The 12,175-nt window shown below is 33.3% G+C and overlaps 1 protein-coding gene across 1 annotated transcript; it reads left to right on the top strand.

Annotated features, from left to right (window-relative positions):
* Nucleotides 1-329: 329 nt before the first annotated feature.
* LOC120276169 (mRNA-capping enzyme-like) lies at nt 330-11,598 on the top strand. Its single transcript, XM_039282899.1, is given in 19 exon segments — nt 330-629; nt 1,608-1,769; nt 2,431-2,569; nt 4,281-4,432; nt 4,844-4,927; nt 5,022-5,084; nt 5,466-5,597; nt 5,697-5,906; nt 6,105-6,221; nt 6,478-6,527; nt 8,451-8,619; nt 8,718-8,840; nt 9,025-9,045; nt 9,047-9,154; nt 9,239-9,337; nt 10,374-10,463; nt 10,596-10,680; nt 10,869-10,999; nt 11,083-11,598. Coding segments are annotated over 18 exon segments (2,031 nt in total). The 5' UTR covers nt 330-629; nt 1,608-1,640; the 3' UTR covers nt 11,212-11,598.
* The last annotated feature ends 577 nt before the right edge of the window (nt 11,599-12,175 follow it).

Genomic DNA, 12,175 nt, shown 5'->3' with positions numbered 1-12,175 from the left:
AAAACTCTTTTTAATAATTAAACTGAAATTTTCACATGATTTATGGTAAGGCCAAAAGTATTATCATAAATATGATGTGTAATTTGGTTATTTTAATGTTATGTCACTTAAAACTTGTGGTGAGAGTGGTAAAATATATTATATAACACAAAAATTTATCTTATTACAAACATAAGTAAATATGTGTTTATCAAGGGCTATAACAGTAATTACACTCTTTATTGTCGGACATACCATCAAACAGATCCGAATCCGAAAAGGGTTAAAAGATCCGATAACCCGATAACCCGTTAAAAGCTCATTTACATCGGACCCGAACACTGACTTCTAAAGCGGGAACGTGCGCTTGTGAGTCTCTTGTCCTCTTCTCTCTCTCTCTCTCTCTCTCTCTCTCGCTCTCCCGTCTCCGGCCACTCCGCTGCTGCCGGCGCCGGAGCTCGGCCATCGTGGCAACCTTAGCTTGATATCCCAAGCGTAGCCATGCTGTCCTTTGTCTTTGTCCACTCCCAAGCTTGATAGTCTGTGCTCGCTTGCGTTTCCTCTAGTTTTTTTTTCACTCCGATGTTCGATCGTCTACTTCTTCTCCTGCTCCGGCTCACGGCGTCGGATTTCGAGCTCTGCGAGTGAAGGTGGGGATTTTTTGTTGTTTGTTTTCTTGAATTTTTGATTCATTTCTGAGATAAGCCCAAACCCTAAGCCCTAGGTTGTTTGAAGGAATCGTTTGATTCTTGAATTTTGTGAGGAAATAAGCTTCGGGTGAGTTATGTCTTTGGATTTGTGGTTTATTATTTGCGGGGAATTGTTGGATTGATCATGGAGCTTGCTTGCTTGCTTGCTTTGGTTGGTTTCTTTGTCTTGCTATTTCTTGTTCTGGGTTTTTTCATTTTTCTTTAGTTTTCAATGAATTTTATATTCTTTTTGTTGTCAGAGTCATGTATATTAAGTCAGGGCTGTTGGTGGAGTTCCAGCACCTGTGGTTTCCAAATATCTAACACTGTAGCATCTTGATCAACATATATATTCTGTCTAGGTTGTTAATCTTGATTAGATAGATAATTATGTATTTTAGAGACAGACAATACTCATAAAACTATGATGGGTCACGACCAGCAAAATTGAAGCTTGGTGTGGGGATCAATCTCTAATCGAATAAATGAAGTCCATAAAAGCTAAAGTATATTGGCAGAATTGCATAGAAGATTAGAGTACTAATCAATTTTCTATAGTGCCACTAAAAACAGCTATAAAGGAAATTAAATTTTCGGAGTTTTTGAATTGATTGGCTCATGATAACAATTGATGGATGCATTATAAATTGAACTATCATGTAAATGATAATAAGAGGAACCAATTTATTTTTCCTAAGTTAAATTTACGTACTTTGTAGAACATGATGTTCATAAATTAGTTGTGATATCTTGTTTTGGCGTTCTTTTGTTAGATTTCTTGGGACTTATGCACTCTTTTCATCATATATTTGCAATTTATCTTGTTAATTTTGTTCCCTCCTTGTTCTTTTATTGTAACTTTTACATGCTAACATTATCAGTGTCCTTGCTTTGAATTTGATGTGTGTCTTCTTTGTTACTAGTTGTTATCTTATAAAGGAACCTGGAGGTTTATGCTTTGGTGGATGTTGGATGATTATCTCTATGGATTTAAATGCGTCACCTTTGCCAGAAGAAGATGAGCAACCTCTTGAAGAACATGCTGTGGATGGTGTTATTGAGGAAGGGCACTATGAATCATCTGTGGAACTCCTTCGCAGAGTAAACACCTTTCTTAACTTGTTAACACTTGGCTTGTTTCTTAATCACAATCTAAAGCTTTTACTGTAAGTGCTGTTGCAAAGATAAATTGCGCTGTACTTCTGATTGTTATTTGAACTTAAACAACTGAATGCTTCAAAGACTTGTGTGCATACCCCAAACCAAAAGTTGTTGTTTTGAGGATTTTTTTATTTTTATTTTTATTTTTATTTTTTTATTTTTGCCTAAACTATAATTTGTGTTATTGAAGAAGATGCAATCCACCTTACCAATATGCATCATGAACTCACAGTTGACTAAATGATTTTTAAGTGAAATGGCCATGACTTCTTTTGAGGTAAAGTTGCATTTAACCAATTGTTTGTTTTTTCACCTCAAACAACCAGTTGTGTTGTCTCTATTTTTTTTTGGTTTTGTTTTTATTTTCCACTTCAGACTATTGTGTACAACTCAGGGACCATTATGCAGGCCTTTGCTTGCCATCATGCATTTATCTTCTTATAGTTTGACTATTATAACTTTTCTTGCTTCTTTGGAATTGGCAGGTGCTTAATCGTCTCCTTTCTTGCTGTTTACACAGATAATGGTTCTCTATAGATAGTTATGTATGTCTAGTCAAACTCCTATAAATTACTTATACACACTTGTAATTTTGTAATAGGAACGTGAAGAAAGACGTCGCCGTCTGAAAAGAGAGAACCCAGATGATGGACAAAAAAGGGCTTCACAACAATTCAAGAATGATTATATTCCTCAAAGAAGCACTAGCTCCTATAGACGAGTCAAGCAACTACCTCAGGGTATGTGGCATTGTGTATTTTGTTATTAATACTTGGTTGGTCCTGCAACCATATTTTCTATTGTATTATTCTTTGTTATAGGAGTTGATTGAATGCAATGCTTTTTCCATGTTCTGTCAAGATCCATCCTAGTGTTTTCATATATTTACTCCAATAAACTGTATCTTGTCTTTTGTTACAGACTAAGTTATGCTAATGACCATGAAACACATACTTGCTGGTCATTATCTCACTTGGCTTATTTCAATTCTTGTATTTTGATTTAATGATTTTTATAGTCGGTCTATTATATCTTGCCATTACTGTAATATATAGATGAGCTGATTATGTCTATTGTGAACTTTGATCGAAAGAGAGCAAATTTACTGACTGAATGTCGAGGGTAGCTAAAAATTCAGTTCATTTGTACACTATTTATACACTTTATACCTCCTGAGGATTAGATTCAGGCCCTGTTTGGTTCCCTAGTTGGAGATGGATGAGATGGTTGAGGATGGGGATGGGGATGGGAATATGGATGTAGGATTGGCGATGAGAACAAAAGTAATGATTGGCTGGAGAGAATACAAAATGGGAATGGGAAAGTTAAGAGGGGGAGATGTGATTAAATGACTTTTGTACCCTTTAAATATTTTGTTTTATAAAATACAATTTAATCATTTTTATATAAAAAAATAATTATCAAATTAAGAACGAATAAAATTTATAAATTCATTATAAATATTATCCATTTGAAATATATATTATTTGAGATATTTATAATTAAAATTTAATCTTTTTCATAAAAAATATAATTATCAATTTAAGAATTGATAAAATTTCTAAATTCATTGTAAATATTATCCAATTGAAATGTTTATTACTTGGGATATTTATAATAAAAAAAATTAATTATTTTTATATAAAAATTAATTATGCTACCGCTGCTGATGAATGGGCTCTCCTCCTTGATGAGGTAGGGATTTGTTAGGGCATGGGAATATATAATTATGTAATTTTTGCATTTGTTAGGGGTAAAATGTAAGTTCATTAATCAGGATTGTCTAAACCCGCCAATTTTGGGGGAACCATCATGTAGGGTTTGAGGGGCATCTACTCCTTCCCATGTTTTTCCCAAGTAATTTGATGCATACCTAAATGTGAGCATGTACCAAAAAAAGGAGTGATCTCAATGCATTGAGATCACTCCCTCGAACCAAATGGGGACTCAATGTCATGCGGTTATACCTTTTAGTGGCAAGTACATGCGTAATGTGTTATGGGTATTCTGATTCTGGGAAAGTCATAAAACACTGGCTTATAGATACATCGAAATTACTGTGTGGTCATAAATGTCTTGTTAATCTTCATGCTAGTTAGTATATCATTTTTAAAAAGAATATTTTTTACAATTCGAAATTTGTATGCCATGTGATGCAAAAAATGTAGCAGCTTGAAGCGCTGCATGAAAGTAAATGGAATATGTGGCATATGAAGTTGCCAGCTAAAACTTTAAGATTATAATTCCTTTTAATTTAAATGAAGAGTTTAAACTTGTTATGTCAGTTTGTTCATACTTTTAAGATAAAGGGATGCTTTTGTGCCTTGGATTGCTGCAATGATTCATATTTAAATTGGTAAACTCTGCTTTCCATTTGCTTAGTTATCTTTGAACTACTTTGAGGATATAATACAAAAGAATTTGATTATCTATTTTTATTGAATATCCCAGGTTGGTTGGATTGCCCATCAGCTGGCCAATGCATAAGTCTTATTGTTCCTTCTAAAGTTCCTTTAGATGAGAGTTTTAATGACTGTATACCTCCTGGCAGAAGATATTCTTCAAAGCAAGTGGTTAATAGCCAAAGAAGAGCAGGGCGTGATGTAAGTGTGTTTGCCAGTGTTTATTGTTTGTTTATTTAATTCTCTCTTTATGTCAAAATTCTGCTAAGTTGATTTGGAGTTGTTGATAAGAAACAAATTTACTATTTGTTAGATGCTTTTATTTATAGCATCATTAGAAACTTGAAAGACCTAGATTCAAATGTATTCTGCTTCATAGAGGATTTTAAGTCCTTTTTTTGATGGCCCATTAAGTATTGAGATTTTGGTTACATCTGCATATTACTAAGTTATAAAATTTGTAACGTAATGAGTGTTTAAATAATCATCTTCAGGCTTTAAAATCTGAATATGAGGATTTATTATTAGTTTCCTGGCTATTATGTGCTATTCTTCATGAAGGTTTGTTGTTTTATTTTTTAAAACCTTTACTGGTGGCTTTCTTTTTTCCAGCTTGGTTTGGTTGTTGATCTCACAAATACTTCCCGTTACTATTCACCATCAGAATGGACAAAACAAGGTATTAAGCATGTTAAGGTGAGGTTAAATTTGCCTTTTCTTCTTGCTCTTTGCTGAGCAGATGTTTACAATTTCTTAACCTCGAGAATCTGATTTCCTTTTATTACCATAGATCCCATGCAAGGGGCGGGATGCTGTTCCAGATAATGAGTCTGTTAATATATTTGTTTATGAGGTAATATTTCAGTGCACAAATATGCAAATTTCTGTTAATTTATTTATGAATTTTCATCATATGTTGATTAAGATTTCATTGCTGTTATTAATGCAGCTAACTTTTCAAAAACTTGATGTATGGTCTAAGTTAAGTTTTTAGACCATTGCTATTTTGATACAATGTGCCAAAAATTGGTTTACTAACTTTGTACACGCTGTTCATGTAGTTTTTGGGGTTTTTATTTGGATACCTTATATGATTCATAGGCCATATTCCTGAATATATTAAAATTCTAGTGAAATAATGGTTTATTGATCTGTTTTCCCTAGCAGATCTATCCTTTAGATAAGAATTTTGAATTATATTGCTATTTTTCGAATAAATGCTTTTGTGTTTCAGGTCATGCAGTTCCTTTCTCGCCAAAAACATTCAAAGAAGTATGTTCTTGTCCACTGTACGCACGGGCACAATCGTACTGGGTTTATGATTGTCCATTTCCTCATGCGTACGCAGCTGACACATGTATCTGATGTATGCTTCTTTAGAGCCTTAACATATTGGTTGTCTTGTGTCATAGTATATCAGTATATTATGTTCTCAGTTGGTGTTTCTTTATTTGCTACTCCTCAGGCATTACATGCATTTTCTCAAGCACGGCCTCCAGGAATATACAAGCAGGATTATATTGAAGCATTATATACTTTCTATCATGAAAACCCTGAGAATTTGGTTTGTCCTCCAACGCCGGAGTGGAAAAGGTCTTCTGACCTTGATCTGAATGGTGAAGCTGCGCAAGATGATGACGGTGATGATGATGGTGATACTGCAGGCCATTTGCATGTAGGTGCTATTGAAGTTTATATTCTTTATTTTAATGTTTTTGGTCTGTATTTTCTTTTTAGGTGTTCTTTCTTATGATGTTGTCTTAAAATGTTGCTAGCTTCGCCTGTGTCTGTGATATAGAGTTAAATACTGTTTATTGTAATGATTAACACTGTAAAAGTTTGTCTAACTCTGGAAATCCTTTTCCAATGGCAGGTTGAGACAGAATCCAAAGTTATAACAAATGATGATGTTCTGGGAGATGCAATACCTTATGACCAACAAGATGCCATGCGACATTATTGTTACCAGTTACTTGATTTACCCCTACCGGTAGTAGATCCTCAATCAATTGTCACATATCACTTGATTTTGCCCCTGAATTATTTGATCTTCAAAATTTTTTTTTGTGGATGTTTACCTTTGTTGAAGAAATTTTTGCTGATGTCATGATTATGTTTGCCTTGATGTGCTCATGGGTAGTTTCTCACATGCTTTTTTATTTTTATTATTTCTAACCAGTTGTGTAAGAGTTCTATTTAACGTAGTTTGCTTCATTATCTTAAATTGTTTTCTTTTTATTCTACAGGGGAGAGGTAATGCTCAATTTCCGGGATCGCATCCAGTCTCACTCAACAGGTTTGTTTGCCAATAGGTTTCTTAGCTATCAATTATTCTTGTTCCAAGATTGCTATGTTTTAACATTTCTTAGACCAACATAAAAATCAATATGTTTGTAGGTAGGCCATCTTTGGTTTGTAGTGTCAGATTTTACTTTGGATTCACATGCGTGGGAAATTAAAAGTAGGGATTACTTTGATGAGCTTGTTATATTGAGTTGTTTTTCCTGTTAGGATGTTAGCCGGTATATTATATTGAGCTGTTTACTTTGTTGGATGGATGCCTAAAAATGTGACAGTTAATATGAGAATTATGTTTTGTATAAAATTTTTGAATAATAATAAAACAAATAATACACTATATAAATATGTAAAATAAGCTAGTAATAGCTAAACAAATAAGTAAATAAAGTTTTAAGACTAAAATTAAATAAAAAATTATAGGTTTTTTTATGAAAAAATTAAAATGACTAAACTACCTCTTCATATATTTTAGTAAATCACAAAAAATTAAGGATGCAAGGACATTTTTGAAATTTTAACAAGGTAAGGCTATTATGGTTATTTTTAATATGGTGAAAACATTTTTGCCATTTTAAAAAAGTTTTAACAACATGTGGGTAATTTAAGAAGTACTGGCATTTTGGTGATTTTGGTCAAGTCATTTTTAAAAAATAACGGTATTTTGGTCATTTTAAGATAATGAGGACATTTTGGTTATTTGGGTGTAGTCTATAGTGTAGGTGTAATGATAAAATAATATTTTGAAATAGTGAAGTGAGGGAAAAAGTGAGGGTGTTGTTGACATTTGTGATTGTTTACATTTCTCTTGTATAGGGAATTTAACAATTGCCACTTTTAGGTGAGTTGCGTATCCCTATATTTTATGAGAATGTTAAACCCACGGGCATCGAAGATGCTTGGGAATTTAATAGCATTCCATAATGCTAATATGTTGTATACTCATGTAGAACGCCTGAACATCTGCTAGGAATTCATGAACCAAACATGGCTTGAGGGCTTGCTTGGTTTATGTAATCTTTGAAAGATTTTTAGGAGTTTTTAGAAAATGTGTTACAGTCTATGTGTGGCTCATGCAAGATATTAAAATGGGTGGGAATCAATAAACCCATGGGCATTGAATTCTCATAAATTATGGTAATATAATACTATTAATAATAGTAAGGAATTTAGGATTTCTGTTAATTAAGAACCTTTGCACAAAAGTGCTTCAAAACCTGCCCTTGTATAAACCTGTGATGTATCTAATTTTTAATTTTACATTTGTTATTACTCAAGAATCCTGATTTTTAATTATATTAGTCTAATTAGAAACTATATCCTAATGCTTAATTTTATTTAATTAGAATAAAATATTGTGATAGTTAATCAAATTTGCTGATTTATTCTAATTAACATTCTACTCATTTTATTGTTTAATTATATTGTTATAAAGAACTTCATTTGCATCCGAGGACAAAAATTGATAAATTGCATATATAACTTTACAAATTTTTCTGTTAGGATTATTGTGTAGTGTAGACCAAAGTAGGAAAGAAATATGATGAGGTTAGGGTTAGTTTCATAATTTAATCCCTTCATTATATCATATTTGCAGAAAACATTTTATTGAACCAAACATGTCCATGTTTCATTTCTAGAAATTTTCACAAGTGAACCAAACGTGTCATTGTAAGATTTTCTGTAAAGTGATCCCTGTGTTTTACTTTCTTGGATATGTCATTCTTTGATGGTATTATCCTTTCATGTGCCAAGGAAAACATTTTCAAGTTTGGCTTTGTTTCTGCAGTGGATTTGTGGATATGCAACTTAGCTGAATTAAAATTGTTGCATGTTGATTGATTATTTCCACTCACTTTTCCATGTTGGTTGTGCTTTTGCTTTTCAGTCGTCATTATGATGAACATCTTGCTTATTGCAGGGACAATCTCCAACTGTTACGCCAACGTTATTATTACGCTACCTGGAAAGCTGATGGGACCAGATATATGATGCTAATAACTACACATGGTTGCTACCTAATTGACCGAAATTTTTGCTTTAGACGGGTCCAGATGCGATTTCCATTGAAGAGTACAACGACAAGTGAGGTAGTATACGGGAGCATTGGATTTGGAAAATTTTTTTGTGGTCATTACAAATGATGGGATAAATATCTAATTATTGTTTTGTTTTGCTATTGTTTTAGGGGTTTCATAATTTGACTTTGATTGACGGGGAGATGATTATAGATACAATACCTGGTTTAGGTTTAAAGAGAAGATATCTGGCATATGATCTGGTGGCTCTTAATTCCTACTCTGTTGTAAAGGTTAGTTTTTGATAGTTTATCCACTATTCATTGTACTAAGTTCTTTATTTTCTAGTGTTTCTGGTTTGTGCCTAAATTTTATTTATATTTTTGAAGAATTTCAAAGATCTTGAATTGATTTTGCCTTCTTTGTTATGTATCTTGCTCCTTTATCCATTAATTGTTTTAAGACCTATTGGTGCAGTTACCTTTTTCTGAGCGTTGGAAAATTGCTTGAAGAGGAAATAGTTCGGCCTCGAAATCTGGAGAAGAAACAGTTTGAATGTGACAGCAGATTCAATCCTGTATACAGATATGACATGGAGCCATTTGGAGTATGAAAGGATAAAAATGCATTGTTGGGTAGATCTAATATTTGTTGAAATTGAACTGTTTATTAATTTTATATAGTTGCTCAGGTCAGAAGGAAGGACTTTTGGTTGCTGTCAACTGTTACTAAGCTTCTGAGGGAGTTCATTCCACGGCTTTCACATGCAGCTGATGGCCTCATTTTTCAGGTTCTTTGTCTCTGACACTTAACTAGACTAATTTGATTCAAGAAACAGCCTTATGACCAAACCATTGATGGTGTTTGGTCATGGCTGAGATAAGTTCGGTTAAATTGGGTTTGGGGTTTGGTTAATTGAATTTGTTTGAGGTGAAAAAGTTTATATGAAGTTGACTCAGATTTGATTTAGTTAATACTAATATAAAAAATATTTACAAATAAAATTGTATTTCTCTAATTAATGATGTGTATTTATTAATATAACTATATTTTTAATATTATTTACTGAATATATTTATTTCAATTAATTAATCTTGTAAATGGAGTTGGTGGGATGACCCTATGCTGAAAGTTGAGTGTTTGGTTATAGCCTTATAGGTTGTTGAATAACCTGACATACCCCACAACCAAACACCACTTTTTTTTTGAAAGCAATTTATTATTTGGTTTATGATTTAATAATAGCATTTTGATTTGTGACTTAGGACAGATTTATTGATCTTTGTGTCTCAAGGGGTAGAAGTGTTTTACTGATGATTATTAAATAATTGAAATGAAACTGCATTGGAAAAATATACAACCCGAACATTATATGAAGTTAATTTATTATAAATCTCAAGTTTTCTTTTCTTAAAATAATATGTCATATAAATTTAAGTTATTTCTTTGCATTTATTCAAACAGCAATTTGATGTCAACCATTCTTGTTTGGCTTTTGATTTCATTACCATCTTTAGGCTTCGGAAGTTTGTCTCCAACTCACTATGGCACCTAATTGGTTGACTTAGAATTTCTAATATTCTTATATGATCTCTCTTCCTCAAATCAGTATCTTTTAACTCCCGGATCATTTCTAAAATGATAACTATTCAATCAATATTTTTAAAATTCAAGAGATTATTTTATACAAAGTTTGGTTGCATCGATGTTATTAGAAGCAACAAAAATCGATAGATGAATGGTTCATACATAGCTAAGATGTAGCTATGTACTCATCAAGAGTTTTACGTATTTTCTTAATGTTGATATTGTCTTTCAATTTGTAGGGCTGGGATGATCCATATGTTCCTCGCACCCATGAAGGACTTCTGAAATGGAAATATCCAGAATTGAACTCAGTAGACTTTCTATTTGAGGTTCATTAATTTTTCATATGATCCTGATTCTGTCGCTTCATTTGAATTATAAGCCCTTGATAAGGATCTTCTGTTTGATATTTTGGTGGCTTTGTTTTTGTGACCTTGATCAAGGATTTGAAATTTCTGTAGGTTGGAAGTGACGGTCGGGAGCTACTATTTCTGAATGAAAGAGGCAGAAAGAAGCTTATGGAAGGAGCAAGGGTTGTATTTAAAGGTGAATGAATGGTTTATTTTTCCTCTATTATTTCCACATACATTGGAGAAAATTACAACCAGCACACTGGTGGATAGGGGGCATTTGTTATTAGCCACATGAAAAAGTGCCCTTTTTCCTTCTAGTTATTCTTTGTCTTTAAGTATGATGTATGTATTATCTGATGAGTACAAATTTCAATTTAATAGAGGAAGATGAGAGTGCATCTTTGTCGGGAAAGATCATCGAGTGTTCATGGGATTCAGAGGATGGGAGCTGGACATGCATGCGTATCCGGACTGATAAATCAACACCAAATGACATCAACACTTACCGAAAGGTAATTAATGATATGTTTCCCTTATACATGTTGAGGAACAACTTACTAAAAAAACTTGCAAATACTGATTTCTCAACCTGCAGGTGATGAGGAGTATCACTGACAACATCACTGAAGAGGTTTTGCTAAACGAGATAGGTGAGATCATTGGCCTTCCCATGTATGCTGATAGGATAGCGAAAGCACAACATCTGCAGCAGCGCCGGAGGTAGCTCTGTGTTTGTGCAATGATCCAAACAACAGTGGTCGAGCAAAGTTAGTTCCTGGCGTAGATGTTAGTTCATGTGTAATTACTAGGGTTAAAGAGTTCCTATGAGGGTTGTTTATTTCTGACTGATCAAGTCCTTTTCGAGCCACCACCACCACCACCACCACCACCTGTGTATATTTATTCTTTCCTTTGTAAATCACCAGTTCTCTTTATATTTCTCATGCTCAGCATAGTTTGGCTCATCAGGCAAAACAATAAAGACCATTCATAGGACGTTTTATGAAGAACTAGTAAGCAGTGCTGCTCTGCTGATCTTTAACTTCACTGTCTAGCCAGACAGAATGAAATGTGAAATTTGATCAGAAGGCATGAGATATTTTTTGTTTCATTGCTGATGCTTGTCTCAAACCAATTGGCCCAATTATATATATTTGCCAAGATGAGCAGCCTAAGAAAGATAGGGCTGTGTACAAGTGTTGACGGAATAAATGAGGGCGGAGTCAACGCAATTACTATTTATGAGGGCGGAGTCAACACAATTACTATTTGCACTCTTATAAATGTGTTCACATCCATAATCTGAATTTTTACTATTTATGAAAGGTTTTAACGGGGATTTGGTTATCAATAGATAATTTAGACCATTTGATCATTGGTAACCAATTGGCTCCATTATTGAGTCTATCTATTTTTAGACTATTGTTTTTTGTCTTGCCTTATCGGACACTCTGAAAGCATGGTGACACGGATGCTTTGATTGGTTTGGATGGGCTTGTCCTGATGTTCACTTTTGAGCTTCTTTTGAAATGGAATATTTAGAGCACTGATTAAGCTTCATCATGCCTCCTGTTTATACATACAAGGTATGTACTAGTTTATGAGAATTATCCACTCACAAAATCTTACAAAATTAGAACATCAGTGACAAAATTAGTATACATAAACTAGAATGAAAGAGCGTTTTC

The sequence above is a fragment of the Dioscorea cayenensis genome, chromosome 2 (genome assembly GCF_009730915.1).
Source record: "Dioscorea cayenensis subsp. rotundata cultivar TDr96_F1 chromosome 2, TDr96_F1_v2_PseudoChromosome.rev07_lg8_w22 25.fasta, whole genome shotgun sequence".
Taxonomy (NCBI): domain Eukaryota; kingdom Viridiplantae; phylum Streptophyta; class Magnoliopsida; order Dioscoreales; family Dioscoreaceae; genus Dioscorea; species Dioscorea cayenensis.
Note: the sequence above shows the minus strand (reverse complement) of the source record. Positions and strands in the feature narration are given on the sequence as shown.